The sequence below is a fragment of the Babylonia areolata genome, chromosome 35, assembly GCF_041734735.1.
Source record: "Babylonia areolata isolate BAREFJ2019XMU chromosome 35, ASM4173473v1, whole genome shotgun sequence".
NCBI classification, from domain to species: Eukaryota; Metazoa; Mollusca; class Gastropoda; order Neogastropoda; family Buccinidae; genus Babylonia; species Babylonia areolata.
The window spans coordinates 1,310,400-1,332,500 of NC_134910.1; the positions used below are offsets into that span (position 1 = coordinate 1,310,400).

At 44.1% G+C, this 22,101-nt stretch overlaps 1 protein-coding gene across 3 annotated transcripts in view; it reads left to right on the plus strand.

The window, feature by feature from the left end:
* The first annotated feature begins 3,773 nt into the window (after window positions 1-3,773).
* Window positions 3,774-22,101, plus strand: part of LOC143277813 (uncharacterized) — a 27,833-nt gene continuing 9,505 nt past the window's right edge. For 2 of the 3 annotated variants that reach the window (XM_076582719.1, XM_076582720.1), the window contains exons 1-11: window positions 3,776-4,142; window positions 5,400-5,522; window positions 8,416-8,448; window positions 9,166-9,183; window positions 10,864-10,899; window positions 12,089-12,121; window positions 13,352-13,420; window positions 14,472-14,501; window positions 15,919-15,939; window positions 19,905-19,973; window positions 21,323-21,349. In XM_076582719.1, coding sequence (XP_076438834.1) covers window positions 4,118-4,142; window positions 5,400-5,522; window positions 8,416-8,448; window positions 9,166-9,183; window positions 10,864-10,899; window positions 12,089-12,121; window positions 13,352-13,420; window positions 14,472-14,501; window positions 15,919-15,939; window positions 19,905-19,973; window positions 21,323-21,349 — 484 coding nt within the window. In that variant the 5' untranslated portion in view covers window positions 3,776-4,117. Of the gene's footprint in view, window positions 4,143-5,399; window positions 5,523-8,415; window positions 8,449-9,165; window positions 9,184-10,863; window positions 10,900-12,088; window positions 12,122-13,351; window positions 13,421-14,471; window positions 14,502-15,918; window positions 15,940-19,904; window positions 19,974-21,322; window positions 21,350-22,101 lie in introns of all 3 variants that reach the window. The other variant, XR_013053786.1, reaches the window with a different exon arrangement.

The window sequence follows — 22,101 nt, forward strand, 5'->3', positions numbered from 1 at the left end:
GTCATCTCCAGTCGACGTGTGTTCATGGTAACTGTTCACAAAGCGCCCCAATGGATCACAGACAGTCATGGTGGGAGTTTCGCACCACAGTCATTCATTGCTATAAAGACAGTGCTTTGTACCAGTATAAAAGACAGGACTTTGTCTATACTTTTCTTGTCTCTGGCTATCCATAACTATGTTGTATTTTGACATGTTCCAGACAAAATACAGATTAAACATAAGACAGTATTATCGTGTGTCCCGAATTCTCAAGCACTGCAGAGGTTCTTCCTGGACAAAATGGTTGAACTAATGGAATTCTTCCAATGAAGAAATGACCACTTTCAGCTGCAACGGGTGGAAAATACGGCACTTAAAGACGTCCACACAGGTGTGTACAGCCCTAGATACAGGGAGAGAAAAAGACTAGAATCTACATGTTTATTGTTGAACGGAAAACCTGTTTCTTACCTCCGTGGAATGTGTGCTGGGGAAAAATCACTGATGGCCTGTGAAAGTTATGATGGGTGGGAAATGTGTATAGGACTGATTTATTCAGTTAGTTATGTACTCATATGGTGTGAGCATGACGGGCGCAATAGCCGAGTGGTTAAAGCACTGGACTGTCAATCTGAGGGTCCCGGGTTCGAATCACAGTGACGGCGCCTGGTGGGTGAAGGGTGGAGATTTTTACGATCTCCCTGTCACGCGTCGACATATCCAGAATGTGAGACTCCCCTTAGCTGACATATTTCTGTGAGCCGCCAGATAGGCTGGCAACACGTTAGGCCCGAATCCCACGTGCGAACCAACTCGCGTCAGTGAGTTGTGTTTTGGTTTTTGATTTGTTGTTTTTGATTTGTTCCTGTATCTTTCTGGCACTCCACTGTCAACTGCTGTGAGAGTCATTTCGACCAGGGGTTTTGGGGGTTGATCTTCCCATGTCTTCTGCTGTGGCGAAGCAGCAGGTTGTCATTTGTCGGCGGGCGTTGCAACGGCTGGAACACCAGTTCCAGGTTTTTAACATAACCTGTCTGAGGTTTTTATCTCCCATTGTGCCCGTTTGGACGGTTCCACTCCTCTGCTGGTTGTGGCTGTGGGCTGGCGGGAGGTCTGCATGGTGCGGGACTGGCAGTGTTCTGCGGCAGCGGGGCAACCGCGTCGACGATAACAGCGACGACGACAACAGCGTCGGCTGGAAGGACTTTGGCGCTGTGTTGAGTTAAGTGCTGTCCCCCAACTTACTATCTCCCTTCTCCCATCCATTCCTGACTGCTGGTATTCTGGACTGCGGCGGCAGAGGCTGAGCACAGCAGACTATAATTTTTGTGTGTTTGTAATCGCGTGAGAGGGGTAGTTGTGTCAGTATTGTTTTGTTATTGAATTTCGTGTTCAAAAATACCAAATATTATTATTATTTTGAATAAATGTTATCATTTCAAGAGGGATCTGGTTGTTCCGACTGGTGCGGAGGGCTGACAGATTCATTGAGTTTTTGTCATCGTTCGTCCGTCTGTCTGTCATTCTGTCAGCCGTAGCGTGACACTCCCAGGTCAACATACGTGCAGACCTACTAGTGCCTGAACCCCCTTCGTGTGTATATGCAAGCAGAAGATCAAATACGCACGTTAAAGATCCTGTAATCTATGTCAGCGTTCGGTGGGTTATGGAAACAAGAACATACCCAGCATGCACACCCCCGAAAACGAAGTATGGCTGCCTACATGGCGGGGTAAAAACGGTCATACACGTAAGAACCCACTCGTGTGCATACGAGTGAACGTGGGAGTTGCAGCCCACGAACGCAGAAGAAGAAGAAGAAAGGTGTGAGCATGCTGACAGTTGTAATGATTGTGTGTATACCTAGCACTGTGTTGCTACCATTCTGACCCATTCATTGGTTATCTCCCTTGCCCACAACGTGAAAAGTTCTAAGAATGGGCTTGAAATTCCGAGGGGTCCAAAAGCTCTTTTTTTTTCCTTTTATTATTATTATTATTACTACTACTACCTTTTTTCTTTTTTTTAAATAATAAAATTATTTATTTATTTATTTACTTATTATGTACGCTTATAGTTCATTTCATCAAGTTTTTGCCCCTTAAACATATTATTATTAGTAGTAGTTCCTTTTTTTTTATGTATTTATCTATTATTTATTCACCCTTTTTTTTCTTCTTTTTTTTCTCAAGGCCTGACTAAGCGCGTTGGGTTACGCTGCTGGTCAGGCATCTGCTTGGCAGATGTGGTGTAGCGTATATGGATTTGTCCGAAAGCAGTGACGCCTCCTTGAGCTACTGAAACTGAAACTTATCGAAATTTGGAGGACATTAGGAAGAATGATGAATTTCAATATATCCAAGATGATAATGAGGGAATCTGGTGAATAATTCTGTACTGGTCCCAATGACTCTGCATGGAGTGTAGGGATATGAAGCAGAGAAGACGACAATAGTTTTATGCCTTTGTGTTGTTTTTTGGTCATGTATTAACGTGGAATATGTTTATCAGAGTAGACTTACACGAAACTGATGACAGCACTCTGTGACAAAGTCGGCCAGCTGGACACCTGTTAGTTTATACATCAATGCCGAGTTGCATCACAAGCAAACACACATTGTTTGCAGTCTGTTCAACAGGCATACCAGTTTCAGTTTCTGAAGGAGGCGTCACTGCGTTCGGACAAATCCATATTCACTGCACCACATCTGCTAAGCAGATTTCTGACAGCAGGATAAAAACCCAACGCGCTTGTGAGGCCGTGAGTGTATGCATATATATATATATATATATATATATATAGATAGATAGATAGATAGATAGATAGATAGATAGACCTATCACAGTGGATTTCCTTTCTTTTAAAATTTGCCAGAGAACAACACTGTTGTTGCTATGGGTTCTTTTCCAGTGCGCCAAATGCGTGCTGCGCACGGGACCTCGGTTTATCATCTGACCCAAATTATCATCCGACTCATCGTCTCGAATGACGAGATGCTCTGTCCAATCTTCCAGTGAAACGTGGGAGAAAGGGCGAGAGCTGGATTCGAATCCAGACCCTGGCGGACACTGTGATGGCAGATAAACGTCTTAACCACTCTACCACCCTGCTCCTTGGCATGCTTACCAGTCGGTTTCAATGCGCTGCAGATCTGATTTTGTGACACTTTTTCAGTCAGTCATTGCTCTGTCATCTGCCAACCCTTCCCACAGACCGTGACCAAAGACGTCATTCATAAAGAAAAATAGATAGATAAAAAAATAAAAACTTAATAAAAAAAAACCCCACCAATTTCCGTCACTCGGAAACGATTAAAGGTCGTGGCTTACGTCAGATGGGATTAATGGAATCCGTTTGAAATCTGACAACGTGTCAGCGAAAATAGTTGTTCCTGGTGACACTCTCCCAGATTCCGTCCGGTTAGTTCTTTTGTTGGCCAACCCGGAGTGTACCGCTTCCCGAGGTTTGCACGTCACTGCTCGCATTCCGTCACTCGGAAGTCAACCTCGCTCGTCGACAGAATTACCCCCCATTCATCTTCCTTGGCCACCGCCGTTCGGGAGACAGCACGGAGCAGAATAGCGAGGTGGCAGTCATCCTGACAACCACGTCTTCGCTATACCGTCCTGTCACGATTTCTGAAATCGTGACCCTTTGACTTTGGGGCTGAACTATAGCACGGTAGGGAATGCTGACGTGTGAACATCGCGCTTTACTGACTCAGGGTCGCCGAACGTTGGAAGATTCTTTTCGTGTGACAAGGGGGATAGGCCGCCGGTGTCTGTGTGGATAAAAGAGCTGTCAGGAAGAGCGATCACTCAGAACTCACCACCTCGCGGTCCCCGCACGAACAAGTTTAAGACTCCTCTGTGAGAAGAACTGAAAGCAGAGTTTGTCTTTATACCGAAACCAGAAACGTCGATCTAAAACAGATCGAAAACACACTGCGAAACTAAAGCAAAGAGGAACAAAATTAATTAACAAGAACAAAGTTAGCTGGAAACAGGGGACTGCGAACGTGTTCAACAAGAGCACATAATCTACGAACATTGTTTTTCTGGTTGAACGGAGTGGAGAGTTTGAACTGATTGACACAAGGCTATCTGCTGAGACGACAATCGCACGATCTTCAAGATGCTGAAGTTATTGTTTGTGACAAGTAAGTGTGGGTGTGTGTGTGTGTGCGTGTGTGTGTGTGTGTGTGTGTGTGTGTGTGTGTGTGTGTGTGTGTGATATTGTTGCATATTTTACTTCTTTAAAAAAAAAAAAAAAAGGAGAAGATAATATTGTTTCCTATTCTTGCACTGTGGCCTGGGTGCAGCATGCCTCCTTCGTGCTTCATAGTGGATGATGCCCCTTGTAGTTCACCCCAAAGCTGTCAGAGAGCATTGCGTATCCCGTATGTTGTTGTCTTCTGTAATGGGAACGGGAAACGGTATGCAAGTGGATAAAAAACAGCGAAAGGAAACGAAAAGAAAGAAAAGAATAGAAAAAGTATTTTAAAGAGAGAGAGAGGAAGAGATAGGAAAGGGAGGCAGAGATGGTGTAATGTGTGATGTGCACAGTGATGTGATGTGTGATGTGCGCTGTGATGTAATGTGTGATGTGCACAGTGATGTGATGTGTGATGTGCGCAGTGATGTGATGTGTGATGTGCGCTGTGATGTGATGTGTGATGTGCACAGTGATGTGATGTGTGATGTGCACAGTGATGTGATGTGTGATGTGCGCTGTGATGTGATGTGTGATGTGCGCTGTGATGTGATGTGTGATGTGCGCTGTGATGTGATGTGTGATGTGCACAGTGATGTGATGTGTGATGTGCGCTGTGATGTAATGTGTGATGTGCGCTGTGATGTGATGTGTGATGTGCACAGTGATGTAATGTGTGATGTGCGCTGTGATGTGTGATGTGCACAGTGATGTGATGTGTGGTGTGCACAGTGATGTGGTGTGTGATGTGCGCTGTGATGTGGTGTGTGGTGTGCGCTGTGATGTGGTGTGTGGTGTGCGCTGTGATGTAATGTGTGATGTGCACAGTGATGTGATGTGGTGTGTGATGTGCGCTGTGATGTGCGCTGTGATTTGCGCTGTGATGTGGTGTGTGATGTGCACAGTGATGTAATGTGTGATGTGCGCTGTGATGTAATGTGTGATGTGCGCTGTGATGTAATGTGTGATGTGCGCTGTGATGTGATGTGTGATGTGCACTGTGATGTGCGCTGTGATGTAATGTGTGATGTGCACAGTGATGTAATGTGTGATGTGCGCTGTGATGTAATGTGTGATGTGCGCTGTGATGTAATGTGTGATGTGCGCTGTGATGCAATGTGTGATGTGCGGAATAATGAAATGTGTGATGTGCGCTATGTGATGTGCGCCAATCGATGTGCAATGCGCGCCGTGTGCTGTGCAGGCTGTGTACTGGCCGTCAGCCGGGCGTTCTTCATGCCCCAGGCAGGCACCAACCAACTGACGGGCATGCCCACCACCAAGACCATGCTACCTGCCCAGTCCATCTACCGCTTCGGCCGCATCAGTGAGTCCTGCAGCGCTGGTCTTGGGCTGACCACGCCCCCCTCCCCCAGTTCACCGCTCCTTGCCGCGTCTCTCTGGGCTGCAAGGAGTGACCTTTATCACCGCTAAGTTTGCCAAGTGTTAGGCTACGTTCACACTAAGCTCCAGCCACTTGCTGACAGTCAGTTGCCGTCAGCCTGACACAGCAACACACTTCAGTCACACACAGCCAGTTGCCGTCAGCCTGACACAGCAACACACTTCAGTCACACACAGCCAGTTGCCGTCAGCCTGACACAGCAACACACTTCAGTCACACACAGCCAGTTGCCGTCAGCTTGACACAGCAACACACTTCAGTCACACACAGCCAGTTGCCGTCAGCCTGACACAGCAACACACTTCAGTCAGACACAGCCAGTTGCCGTCAGCCTGACACAGCAACACACTTCAGTCACACACAGCCAGTTGCCGTCAGCCTGACACAGCAACACACTTCAGTCACACACAGCCAGTTGCCGTCAGCCTGACACAGCAACACACTTCAGTCACACACAGCCAGTTGCCGTCAGCCTGACACAGCAACACACTTCAGTCAGACACAGCCAGTTGCCGTCAGCCTGACACAGCAACACACTTCACACACACACAGCCAGGTGTTGTCAGCTACGTCGATCTCCAGACGGAAGAAGTTTCAGTTTCAGTTTGTCAAGGAGGCATCACTGCGTTCGGACAAATCCATATACACTGAACCACATCTGCTTGGCAGATACCCGACAGCAGCATAACCCAACGTGCTTGTCAGGCCTTGAGTTCATGTTTATATATTTGTGTGTAATTATCATAGCGGATTTCTTCTTACATAATTTTGCCCGAGGACAACACTCTCGTTGCCATGGGTTCTTTTTCAGTGCGCCAAGTGTGTATTGCACACTCGACCTAGGTTTATCGTCTCATCAGAAGGACTAGACGCTCAGTCTATTTTCCGGTCAAACTTGGGAGAAAGGGCGAGAGCGGGATTCGAACCCACACCCTCGCGGAGAATCTGTATTGGCAGCTGAGCGTCTTAATCATTCTGCCACATTCTTCCTGAAGAAATGTTATAGGGGTTCACGCTCGTAGTATCATTGAAGAGTTCCGCCACTTGGACCGGCCATCCGCCCCACCTGTCTACACGAGACAAACAGCTGGCTTGCTGGAGACGGCTGGTGGCCAGTGTAAACACTTCTCGCTGGCAACCATGGCGGGAAAGCACAAAATGACGTGCGTACAATTTTCTGGCCAGGTTTTGTCAGCAAGTGGCTGTGCTTCTTGTGAATGTAGCCTTTAGAACGTTCCCGATTCCCCGCTGATTCCATTGACTTAGGAACGTTGTTGTTGTTGTTGTTGTTGTTGTTGTTGTTGTTGTTGTTGTTGTTGTTGTTGTTGTTGTTGTTGTTGTTCTTCTTCTTCTTCTTCTTCTTCTTCTTCTTCTTCTTCTTCTTCTTCTTCTTCTTCTTCTTCTTCTTCTTCTTCTCCTTCTTCTTCTTCTTCTTCTTCTTCTTCTTCTTTGTCTTCATGCTTTTATTGTTGTTAAACGTCCATGTTGTTTTTGTTGTTTGATGTATGTGTTGTTTTTGCTGTTGTTGTTGTTGTTGTTGTTGTTCTTCTTCTTCTTCTTCTTCTTCTTCTTCTTCTTCTCCTTCTTCTTCTTCTTCTTCTTCTTCTTCTTCTTCTTCTTCTTCTCCTTCTTCTTCTTCTTCTTCTTCTTCTTCTTCTTCTTCTCCTTCTTCTCCTTCTTCTTCTTTTCCAGTTGCATGTTGTTGTTAAACGTCCATGTTGACGTTGCTGTTGCTGCTGCTGTTGTTGTTAGACATATGTGTTGTTGTTTTTGTTAGAGGTCGTTGTTGTTGTTGTTGTTAGATTTACGTGTTGTTGCTGTTGTTAAAGGTCGTCGTTGTTGTTGTTAAACGTACATGTTGTTGCTGCTGTTGTGAGACGTTCTTTTTGTTGTACAATCCGCCGCTTCAGCCCCATCTGTGATCCTCATGTTGGGTGCTCCACATTTGCCCTTCTTTTCCAATAATGATAATGATAATTATAATGATAAGAACGAAAATAATGGGGAAAAATCAGCCAATGATGATGATGAAGATGACGATAATGGTAGTATTAGTTATGATAATGATAATCATAATATAGCAATAATGATGTAATGATGATGATGAAAAGAAGAAGAAGAATATGTGTTCATTTCATCGGAGACAGGGTGTGAGTCAGTCAGATATATAAAAAGAGTTGTACATTGTATGAAAATTACCCGTCCCAGCACAGACCCGTGGTGTGCACCAACATCTAGGAATATTTCAGAAGAAGTATGTTTCCATTTACAAGATTTGCTTGATCTCTTTCCGAAAGAACAGCGAAACTAGTTTAAGCAGCGTGCTTAATTCAAGTTTGATTCCACACGTGAGAGACGAATTGACTGAAGGACTGTATCAAATGCAACAGAAAGGTCCAAGAGGAGGAGGATGGGAATATTGTGAACGAAGGTGGTAAGAACTCATTCAAAATGTTGAGGGGAGCAATGTCATTGTGACAAGAAATGTTTGGAGATGAGTCAATAATGGATCATTCAATGAAGAAACACAGACAGAATTTTAGCAAATTCGAGAAAGGTCTGTGTATTGTTTGAGATCGTCTGGTACGGTTTCTTTGTTAACAGTTTTACTGTAACGGCTCTGAAGTCAATGGATGGTGGGAGGAGGGGTAGGGTTCTCCTTGCTTTTAGTTTTGGCTGAGGAATGTTGTTGTTGTTTATGTTACTGTTGTGTTTGCTATGGTATTTGCTGCCTTTATTGCAAGACGTTCTTGTTGCTGGGCGTCATTGCTATTTGCTTTTTCTTTCGTAATAATTGATTACATTTTTTTTTCAGCCATGGACTTCAGCAAATATACCAATTTGGAAAGTGAGTATAAATTGCATACCTGTTTTCTTTGGGATTGTTTTGTTCTTGTGTGTCTTTTTGTGGTTTAAAAAAGAGTTATTATTATTTTTTTTGTTTTTGTAAATATTCTTTTTTACTTTAAAAACAGTTTGTTTGGTACTGTTCGTGTTTGTTTTTTCGCATTACTTCTTTGTTCTTTAGTGGCTTCCTTTATTTCTTCCTGTTCTCTTTCTGTTATTCTACATTCTTTCCCATTCTTTGTTTTTGTTCTTTCTTTCTTTCTTGCATTTAGTCTTTATTTATTTCCTATGTTCCCGTTGTGTTCACTTTGTGCTTTTTTGTTGTTGATTTTTTTAGACTGGTGATTACATTGGTATTTTGTTCTGTTTTTATTCTGACCCCTTTGTCCCTCTTTGTTTCACTCTTTCTTTCTCTGTCTCTCTCCCCTTCGACCTGTCTGTCTGTCTGTCTGTCTGTCTGTCTGTCTTTCTCTTCCTTTCCTTCCACCCCCACCCATCTCTGTCCTTTGACACATTATGTGTTTGCGTTGATGGGTTCGTACCTGTTCATTGTGTGTTGCGTGTGTGTGCGTGTGTGTGTGTGTGTGTGCGTGTATGACAAAGAGAGAGCGAAACACAGAGAGAGAGATGCTACAAAGTACACGTGACTCAGCCCCCCCCCCCCCCCTCTTCCCCCATCCCACGTTGACATTAACCACTGTCTGCACTGTGTTTTCAGGCATCTGCAACGCTGCAGGTCAGTACCGGTGCCGGGGCCACAGCACGCGCTACTGTCACCTCACACAGCCACAGGGCTCCCACAGGGCTCCCACAGCACGCGCTACTGTCACCTCACACAGCCACAGGGCTCCCACAGGGCTCCCACAGCACGCGCTACTGTCACCTCACACAGCCACAGGGCTGCCACAGGGCTCCCACAGCACGCGCTACTGTCACCTCACACAGCCACAGGGCTCCCACAGGGCTCCCACAGCACGTGCTACTGCCACCTCGCACAGAGTACAGGGCTCCCACAGGGCTCCCACAGCACGTGCTACTGTCACCTCACACAGAGCACAGGGCTGCCACAGGGCTCCCACAGCACGCGCTACTGTCACCTCACACAGAGCACAGGGCTCCCACAGGGCTCCCACAGCACGCGCTACTGTCACCTCACACAGAGCACAGGGCTCCCAAAGGGCTGCCACAGCACGCGCTACGGTCACCTCACACAGAGCACAGGGCTCCCACACCAGACACTGGCCTTCGCACGCAGGCAGACACCTCTCGCGCGCTTCGATATGCACACGCACGCACACACGCATACACGCACACCAACACGTACACACACACGCACGCACGTGCACACACACACACACACACACACACACACACACAGGGGCACCTGTCCTGCACTAGTGCACGCACACGCACGTACACATGCCCGTTCGCACGCACGCACGCACGCACGCACACACACACACACACACACACACACATTCACTTTTCGCACGCATGCACGCGGCATATACACACACACAACGATTTCCCCATCCCCTCACACACGACACAGACAAGTTTCAATTGATAAAGACTATACCAAGTTTTGCTGAAGCCTGGTAGATTTCAACATCATGGAATGTACATGATGCGAAGATTTCGCTGATCTCAATTTGGGACTCAGAATTCGGAGTTTGTTTATTCCCATTAACTCTTTTGAGTCATAGAGAACCAAGGAAACATGACAATAACAGGATGACGGCCGCAGAGGAAGAGCGGAGATAATTTAAAAAGAAGAAACAAAAGGGGGGATAATACAAATGGGGGGGAAATAAAATGAAATAAAAGGCCAAATGTAATCATCAGTCTGGTACAGTGCAATAGGACTAGACAAATGCACAGATCACAACTTAGATTTGCAATACGGCTCTGTATCTGACTAGTTGAGCCTGACCTGGGAACTGGGGGTTAGTTGGAGCATAGCAGTAACAATGACATGGTGTAACAAAATAAAATACACAATAATTTGCACGTTATTTTAGCACCCATTTGCCAGTTATACAGGGATGGACTGAAGACAGAACGCTGTTAAAGGGGCGTAACCCCTGCCAAAGAACTTATAACAGGACGCTTGGTAAAGGGACGTAACCAATGTCAATGAACTGTTGAAGAAAGAAGGCTGTTAAAGGGACGTAACCAATGCCAAGTAACTGGAGACAGGGCGGTGGTTGAAGGGACGCAACCTATGCCCGTAATTTGTGGAGAATTTGGTGTAGCATTGTGGATTGTTTTCCGTCAACTGTCTCCAGCTTGTGAATGATGGAAATGAGATAAATTACAAAACATACATACACGCACGCACGCACACACGCACACACACACACACACACACACACTGCATGAAAATCATTTCTTTTTCTTCTGCTTCTTTTTTCAGTGGCAGCGAACGGTGGGGTAGTGTCGGACAGTCTGTGTGAGTATCCTGGTTGTTGTTTCTGTCGATCACACACACATGCATTCCTCACTCCCTTCTCCACTAAGGCCGCTGCTGCTGCTGATGATGATGGTGATGATGATGGTGATGATGTTGATGGTGATGATGTTGATGATGATGATGGTGTTGGTGATGATGATGGTGATGATGTTGATGGTGATGATGTTGATGATGATGATGGTGTTGGTGATGATGATGGTGATGATGGTGATGATGCTGATGGTGTTTCTACCACTGCTGTACTTGCAACTGCTATTGCTGCTGCTGCTGCTGATGGTGATAATTATGATGATTATGATTATGATGGTGGTGATGATGATCATGGTGATGATGGTGATGGTGACGGTGATGATGGTGACGGTGATGATGGTGATGGTGATGATGTTTCTACCACTGTTGTACTTGCTACTGCTATCGCTGCTGCCACTACCACTGATGAATCTTCTGCTCTGATTCTACATGTGCTGTCACAGCTAGAGTACTGTTTACTGCCACGATAAGTTGCTGTTATTACTGCCAGTACTGTTTACTGCCACAATATGTTACTGTCATTACTGCCACGATATGTTACTGTCATTACTGCCAGTGCTGTTTACTGCCACGATGTGTTACTGTCATTACTGCCAGTACTGTTTACTGCCACGATATGTTACTGTCATTACTGCCAGTACTGTTTACTGCCACGATATGTTACTGTCATTACTGCCAGTACTGTTTACTGCCACGATGTGTTACTGTCATTACTGCCAGTACTGTTTACTGGCACGATATGTTAGTATCATTACTGCCGGTACTGTTTACTGCATGCCACAGTATGTTGCTGTCATTACTGCCGGTATTGTTTACTACCACGATATGTTGCTGTCATTACTGCCGGTATTGTTTACTACCACGATATGCTACTGTCATTACTGCCGGTATTGTTTATTACCACGATATGCTACTGTCATTACTGCCGGTATTGTTTATTACCACGATATGCTACTGTCATTACTGCCGGTATTGTTTATTACCACGATATGCTACTGTCATTACTGCCGGTATTGTTTACTACCACGATATGTTGCTGTTATTACTACCAGTGTGATGATAGTGACCAGTGTGATGATGATGACTAGCGTGATGATGATGTATATTCTAACGAGTTGTGTGTGTGTGTGTGTTTCAGCGGATATCATGAAAACAGCAGTTCAGTTCATGCGTAAGTAATCCTGCCTGTGTTTCTGTCTCTGTCTGTCTTTCTTCTCTGTCTACCTCACTGTGTGTCTGTGTGTGTCCCGTGTGTGTGTGTGTGTGTGTGTTTCGGAGAACAGAAACTATTCAATGTGTTGATGACTGTGTCAGCACGGAAGATAATCCTATACTAATTTATTTCGTGTTTTGGGGTGTGTTTTTTGTTTGTTTGTTTGCTTATGTTTTGCTTTGTTTTGTTTTTTTGGTATATTTTTTTCTTCTTATTTTTATTTTCACTTCTTAATTAGGTCAGATGATTGCCTCATGTTGTTGTTGTTGTTGTTGTTTGCTTGGAATCTAAATCCCTGTCAATGTGTCGATGTGACTGCAGACAGGATGAATCCTAATCTAAATCCCTGTCAATGTGTCGATGTGACTGCAGACAGGATGAATCCTAATCTAAATCCCTGTCAATGTGTCGATGTGACTGCAGACAGGATGAATCCTAATCTAAATCCCTTTCAATGTGTCGATGTGACTGCAGACAGGATGAATCCTAATCTAAATCCCTTTCAATGTGTCGATGTGACTGCAGACAGGATGAATCCTAATCTAAATCCCTTTCAATGTGTCGATGTGACTGCAGACAGGATGAATGTTAATCTAAATCCCTGTCAATGTGTCGATGTGACTGCAGACAGGATGAATCCTAATCTAAATCCCTGTCAATGTGTCGATGTGACTGCAGACAGGATGAATGTTAATCTAAATCCCTGTCAATGTGTCGATGTGACTGCAGACAGGATGAATCCTAATCTAAATCCCTGTCAATGTGTCGATGTGACTGCAGACAGGATGAATCCTAATCTAAATCCCTGTCAATGTGTCGATGTGACTGCAGAGAGGATGAATCCTAATCTAAATCCCTTTCAATGTGTCGATGTGACTGCAGACAGGATGAATCCTAATCTAAATCCCTGTCAATGTGTCGATGTGACTGCAGACAGGATGAATCCTAATCTAAATCCCTGTCAATGTGTCGATGTGACTGCAGAGAGGATGAATCCTAATCTAAATCCCTGTCAATGTGTCGATGTGACTGCAGAGAGGATGAATCCTAATCTAAATCCCTGTCAATGTGTCGATGTGACTACAGGCAGGATGAATCCTAATCTAAATCCCTTTCAATGTGTCGATGTGACTGCAGACAGGATGAATCCTAATCTAAATCCCTGTCAATGTGTCGATGTGACTGCAGAGAGGATGAATCCTATGAGAAGTCCGCTGACCTTCGGTCAAGGCAGTACCAACAACGCCAAGTGGGAATGTGAGTGCTCTCCCTTCCTTCCCTCACCCCGTGTCTGTCTGTGTGTCTGTCTGTCTGTCTCTGTCTGTGTGTCTGCCTGTGTGTCTGTGTGTCTGCCTCTGTGTGTCTTTCTGTCTCTGTCTGTCTGCCTGTGTGTGTGTCTGTCTGTGTGTCTGTCTCTGTGTCTTTCTGTTTGTCTCTGTGTCTGTATGTCTGTGTTTGTCTGTGTGTCTGTGTCTGTCTGTGTATGTATGTATGTATGTATGTATGTGTGTTTGTCTGTCTGTCTCTGTGTGTGTCTGTCTGTGTGTCTGTATATCAGTGTGTCTCTCTCTGTCTCTCTCTCTATATATATGTAACCTTCATGTACACGCACACACATTCTTTCACAAAAGCACGTACACATGAACACGCACACACATCACACGCACTCACGCACGGACGCGTGTGTACGCTCGTAAGTACACACACACACACACACACACACACACACACACACACACACACACAACAGTAATGACTACAATACTTAGGATAAAATCGGCAAACTTTGTTGTGTTTTGTACGTGCATGAATGAAGATTGACCTGTATGCTGAGAGACTGCTGTCTTTTTGTGTAGAATAGTCTTTGGGTCATGTCTTTGTTTTCTGTTAATGTTTGTTTTTCTTTGACAATACCCGTAACATTGTGAACCCCAAGTCAATCTGGCATTTCTGCTGATGACATGAAACAGTTTCAGTTTCAGTTTCACTCTGTCTGTCTGTCTGTCTCTGTCTTTCTGTCTGTCTGTGTGTCTGTATGTCTGTCTGTCTGTCTGTGTGTCAGTGTGTCTGTGTTTGTCTCTCTCTGTCTCTCTGTCTCTGTCTTTCTCTCTGTAACCTTCATGTACTCGCACACTAATTCTTTTACGAAAGCACGTACGCATAAACACGCACACACGTCACATACACGCACGGACACGTGTGCACGCTCATAAGTACACACACACACACACACACACACACACACACACACACACACACACACACACAGAAGAGAGAAACCAACGTTTTGTGACTGGTTGTGTTACAGGTTTGATGCGCTCAGTCACCAGAGGGGGGAGTATGTTTGCACTTTTTCTTTTTTTCTATTTATTGTTTTTCTCAGTGGTGATGAAACTGTTATCATTTTTCTTGCTATACGTATTGTTATTCTTATCACTAATATCATTTGTAGTAGCAGTAGCTGTTGTTATTATCATTATCATAATTATTATTATATTGAGTGATGGCCCAGAGGTAACGCGTCAACCAAGGAAGCGAGAGAATCTGAGCGCGTTGGTTCGAATCACGGCTCAGCCGCCGATATTTTCTCCCCCTCCACTAGACCATGAGTGGTGGTCTGGACGCTAGTCATTCGGATGAGACGATAAACCGAGTTCCCGTGACAAAAGACTAAAGTTTGTGTGTGTGGGTGTGTGTGTGTGTGTGTGAGTGAGTACGTATGGCACTGAATGGTGATCAGCAAGTGTTTAGTGTGCATGGCCCATCAAAACAGAAAGTAGTGAGATGTCATCACCCTTTCCTCACATAGGCTTTCCTATTCACACTGTCCTCTTTTCATCACTTGACAACGGGCCTATGGTCCGAAACGTCGTGTCAAAACAAAGAGGATTCAACTACCACCCAAAAGGTTTTTATAAACTTTAGTTTTTTGTCTTTGAAGAATCCTGCAGTCATTTTTGTCTTCTTCCCGAGTTCCCCTGTGCAGCATGCACTTAGCGCACGTAAAAGAACCCACGGCAACGAAAGGGTTCCTGCCAAAATTCTGTAGAAAAATCCACTTCGACAGGAAAAACAAATAAAACTGCATGCAGGAAAAAATACAAAAAATGGTTGGCGCTGTAGTGCAGCCCGAATTTCACACAGAGAAATTTGTTGTGATAAAAAGAAATGCAAATAATGCAACTTATTATTGTTTATTATTATTGTCAACTTATCATTTATTAACATCATCATCCTCATCATTTTTATTACCAGCATTATCATCGTTGTTGTTTATCAATTCATTTATCTATTCATTTTACTTATTTGAAACAGTCAGTCGCATGATGTGTATCTCTGAGGTAAAGGTTTCCATGGAAGCAGCTATAAACCAGTTGTTGACGTATTGTTGACTTGTTTCTTGGGGTCGTGTGTGTGTGTGTGTGTGTGTGGGTGGGGTGTCTGTATGTGTGTGTGTGTGTGTGTGAGTGTGTCTGTGTGCGTGCGTGCGTGCGTGTGTGTGTGTGAGTGTGAGTGTGTGTGTGTGTGCATGCGTGTGTGTGTCTGTGTGTCCGTGGGAGTACTTGAGTGCATGAGAGAGAGAGGGAGAGAGAGGGAGAGAGAGAGAGAGAGAGAGAGGGGGGAGAGCGAGAAGAGAGAGAGAAAAAGAGAGGGAGAGAGGGAGAGAGAGGCGGGGGGAGAGAGAGGGGAGAGAGACAGACAGACAGACAGAGATCGTTCCATACCTGACCTTTCCATCCATTTCTTTGTTGCAGGGAACATGGCGAATGCTGCAGGTGAGTGTTGCTGTTTGTTTCTCAACTTTATAGTACTACTGCAGCATGAAGTTATACAGTAGTCGTCTTCAATGTACCACTCTGTGTGTGTGTGTGTGTGTGTGTGTGTGTGTGTGTGTGTGTGTGTGTGTGTGTGTGGAGAGAGAGAGAGGGAGAGAGAGAGAGAGGGAAGTGGGGGAGGGGTGGAGAGAGAGAGAGAGACAGACAGACAGACAGACAGGGAACCGAAGATACAGACAACGGACAGAGCTTTATTTCAAAGACAGGATGAGTATGAACAGCATAATGACAATGACCATGATGATGATGATGATGATGACGACAAGGATGACCATGATGATGATGATGATGATGATGACGACACGGATGACAGATCGAGCGCGATATGATGATCGACATAGACCATGATGTGTTGATGATGTCATTGGATGAACGAAACGGCCATGACAACATTGTGTGTGATGTGTGTGACGCGGTGACTTGATGTGTGTGAGTGATGATGAGACACACAATGGATCACAAGTGTTTGTGATGCATGACGCACAGAGACAGATAAGAGTGAGATGATCAACCACATGGGCCATATTATGATCATCACTTGACAAGGCATGCGAAAGGTGACCAAATAAAGAGATTCAACTACCACCAATTATGACCTTTAGCTTTTGTCTTGATGAATCCCGCAGGATTTGTCCTGATCCTGTGAGATGCACACGACTAATGAGAACCATGAGAGACGAAACCTGCAAAATTCATGTAGAAAATCACATCGACAAGGATACCAATGAATGCATGATGAGACAAATACAATAACATGGATGGATGATGACACCGAATTTCACACAGAGAAATGTTGATGAAAAGAAACGACAATAATGCAACTATGATATATGTTATGTATAATTGACAATGATCCCATTGTATTACATACACCTCGACAATTATTACCATGATACCATGTGTTGTTACAACAACACATTTACTTATTGAACAGTCATGATGATGTGTATACACACGTAAAGATTCCATGGAGCAGCTGATAAACCAATGTTGACGATTGTGACTGTTACGAGCGTTGATGCTGATGATGTGTTGTGTCACGTAATGGGGCTGATGTGTGATGACCTGTTACGATCGACATGATGCGAGTGTGGATGTGAGTGATGGAGCATCGGCATGAGTGACCATGGATAATGATGCATGACAGACGACAAGGACAAGATGACCAGATGAGCATGATGATGACAACGACAATGAGGGGACCATGAGAGAGGGGCGAACGACAAGATGACGATGATAGATGATGAGAGCAGAGAGAATGATGAAGATGAGAGATGACAACGAAGAGGGATGAGAGGAGTGGATGAGCAAGACAATGAGGACCAGATATGATGGAGATGAAGAACGGAGGGAGAGAGAGTATGAATGAATGACGACAGGATGACCATGAGTTATGATGATTGATAACAACAAGGATGACCAGGTGATTATGATGACGACCACTAGGATGACCATGATTATGATTGATGACATACGGACATGGATGGACCATGATGATGATGATGACAAGCGACAAGGATGACCATGATGATGATCCATGATAACAACAAGGATGACCATGATGGATGATGACAAACGACAAGGATGACCATGATTAGGATGATGACAACGACAAGGATGTACCAGGATGGATGATGATGACAACGACAAGGATGACCATGATGATGATGATGACGACAATGATGACCATGATGATGATGACAACGACAAGGATGACCATGATGATGATGATGACAACGACAAGGATGACCATGATGATGATGATGACAACGACAAGGATGACCATGATGATAAGGATGACCATGATGATGATGATGACGACAAGGATGACCATGATGATGATGATGACAAGGATGACCATGATGATGATGATGACGAGAAGGATGACCATGATGATGATGATGACAAGGATGACCATGATGATGATAAGGATGACCATGATGATGATGATGACGACAAGGATGACCATGATGATGATAAGGATGACCATGATGATGATGATGACGACAAGGATGACCATGATGATGATGACGACAAGGATGACCATGATGATGATGACAACAAGGATGACCATGATGATGATGATGACAATGATGACCATGATGATGATGATGACAACGACAAGGATGACCATGACGACAAGGATGACCATGATGATGATGATGACGACAAGGATGACCATGATGATGATGATGACAACAAGGATGACCATGATGATGACAACGACAAGGATGACCATGATGATGACGATAAGGATGACCATGATGATGATGATGACAACGATAAGGATGACCATGATGATGATGATGACAAGGATGACCATGATGATGATGATGACGACAAGGATGACCATGATGATGATGATGACAACAAGGATGACCATGATGATGATGACAACAAGGATGACCATGATGATGATGATGACAACGACAAGGATGACCATGATGATGATGATGACAAGGATGACCATGATGATGATGATGACAACGACAAGGATGACCATGATGATGATGATGATGACAACGACAAGGATGACCATGATGATGATGACGACAATGATGACCATGATGATGATGATGACAACGACAATGATGACCATGATGATGATGATGACAACGACAACGACAATGATGACCATGATGATGATGATGACAACGACAACGACAAGGATGACCATGATGATGATGATGACAACGACAAGGATGACCATGATGATGATGATGATGATGATCATGATGATGATGACAACGACAAGGATGACCATGATGATGATGATGACAACGACAATGATGACCATGATGATGATGATGACAACAAGGATGACCATGATGATGATGATGACAAGGATGACCATGATGATGATGATGACAACGACAAGGATGACCATGATGATGATGATGACAAGGATGACCATGATGATGATGATGATAAGGATGACCATGATGATGATGACAACGACAATGATGACCATGATGATGATGATGACAACGACAATGATGACCATGATGATGATGATGACAACAAGGATGACCATGATGATGATGATGACAACAAGGATGACCATGATGATGATGATGACAATGATGACCATGATGATGATGATGACAAGGATGACCATGATGATGATGATGACGACAAGGATGACCATGATGATGATGACGACAAGGATGACCATGATGATGATGACGACAAGGATGACCATGATGATGATGACAACAAGGATGACCATGATGATGATGATGACAAGGATGACCATGATGATGATGATGATGACAATGATGACCATGATGATGATGATGACGACAAGGATGACCATGATGATGATGACAACAAGGATGACCATGATGATGATGATGACGACAAGGATGACCATGATGATGATGATGACAAGGATGACCATGATGATGATGATGACGACAAGGATGACCATGATGATGATGATGACAAGGATGACCATGATGATGATGACAACGACAAGGATGACGATGATGATGATGATGACGACAAGGATGACGATGATGATGATGATAACGACAAGGATGACCATGATGATGATGATGACAACGACAACGACAAGGATGACCATGATGATGATGATGATAACGACAAGGATGACCATGATGATGATGATGATGACAATGATGACCATGATGATGATGATGACAAGGATGACCATGATGATGATGATGACGACAAGGATGACCATGATGATGATGACGACAAGGATGACCATGATGATGATGACGACAAGGATGACCATGATGATGATGATGACAATGATGACCATGATGATGATGATGACGACAAGGATGACCATGATGATGATGATGACGACAATGATGACCATGATGATGATGATGACGACAAGGATGACGATGATGCAGATCAGTCTGTTCTTTACCCAGGCGGTGTGAGTGACTATTTCGACACCGCTGCAGAGCTTCCAATAAAGCACCTGCTGCCCTTCTCTTACAGTGAGTACAGTGCCTCCTTCACCTCACTCACCTGTCGCACCAGCCTTTACAGCCGTTTGGGTGGTTGAAAGACGACCGCCTGAACCAAACAGAAAGTCCCCAGGGGTCCAATTGATTGGGAAGGGCGGGGGTGAAGGGGGAGGGAGGGGGCGGAGGAGGGGGGGGGGGCGTAAACGGGAATTCCCGAACTAAACGTTTTGTCCGAAGGCAAATCATCGATGTCGAAATCGAAACGTCTGATGACTTTATATCATTCATCATTATATTGTATATATAGGCACAGTTTCCTGTTGAATACTACACACACACAGACACACACACACACACACACAAAGAACCAGGAATATTAGCAACATCAGGCCTTTACGTCAATAAAACTACACGAGGCAAGTAACATGGTGTGTGTAATAATTATGACGTCAATTGAGAGAGACCCAAGTTTCAAGTTTTAATTATCCTTTCACTCCTATTGGAGTATGGAGGATTACTGCAAAATACTCTTTTGTGCCCATAACAAACATTTCCAAATACACAACAATGTCACATAAAAGTTGAGAAAACACAAATGTCTTTTAACTCCAAAAGTATAACTAGGCAACATTTGCAAATCTAATCATCTTACTTACAGCTAAAATGACTTTTTTGCCTCCTTCGAGCATATTACAAAAATTAAAAACCGATTTTGGAGACAAATATTTTTTAGGAACATATCTATTTCGTAACTGATCATAATTGGGACATTCCATTATAAAATGAAACTCATCACCAATCACAGACATGTTACAAACCTTACAAAACCGTAACTCTCGTGGTATGCCAAGACACACTGCCAATAGTCAGACAATAGCGTCATCAAACTATGACGTAAAATCATACCGCTGCGTGCACACAAAATTACGACAGAAATGATGATCTTTTCAGCTGGGTACGATATTATTTTCACGTGAACAGGTCCGACCTTACAGTCTGGAATGATGTCGTCAAGTGTTATATACGGCTGAAATGGCTGGTGTGACCTCTCCTTCAATTTAGGCAGTTTTTCCTCCCCCCATGTGTGTGTGTGTGTGTGTGTGTGTTGTGTGTCTTTCAGTCTGTCTGTCTCTCTAGCTCTCTGTCTGTCTGTCTCTCTTTCTGCCTGTCAGTCTCTGTCTCTCTATTTCTGTCTGAGTCTGTCTCTCCCTCTGTCTGTCTCTGTCTCTGTCTCTCTCTCCTCCTCCTCCTCCTCTCTGTCAGTCCCCCACTCCTTTCTCACAGTCTTCCTCCCTCTCTCTCTCTCTCCCTCTCTCTCTCTGACCGTTTTCGCGGACTGCCGTGCAAAAATGGTTAACCACTGATTGTGCATGTTACAGATCCCTGCCAAATGTTGTTTTGCGGAGGTAAGTTGTTCCTCTTCCGTTTTCTTTTCTTTACGTATAATATATATATATATATATATATATATATATATATATTCTTTCTTTTTTCTTTTTCCTTTTTATTTTATAGATGTAATTATTTCATTATTAGCCTGCATAGCCATGTGTAGTAAGCAAGGCTGTGAACCGATTTGACGTGATAGGTACATCTTTTCAAACAGACTGGCTACACCTCTCATGGAAAATGCAGCTTCAGACATCAATGTGTCCGACAATCCCAGACACAGCCAACATGAAATCACTGCACGTATTGCTGGTTAAGTCTGCGGGTCCCCTCATCTTAATGTTTTATGTTTCTAATGATAAAAAACAGGATATGTAAAGTGCCCAGTCCTACGGTTCTAGGTACTTAACAAACAACGAACAGTAGATTATATATACCTACACGATATTACACACAGGGGTACACAAAAGAATAGTCATTACATAACATGAGCAGAATGGATACCAAGACAATCATTTCGCTAACCGCTAACCTTCCAACCTTATCCCCAATACACATACACGTACACACGCGTACATACACACACACACACACACATACACACACGCGCGCGCGCACACACACGCACGCACGCACGCACGCACGCACACACGCACACAAATATGTGTGTATGTATGTCAAAACATGTGTGTATGTACAATAATTAATTTGTGTGTGTGTGTGTGTGTGTGTGTGTGTGTGTGTGTGTGTGTGTGTTAAAACATGTGTG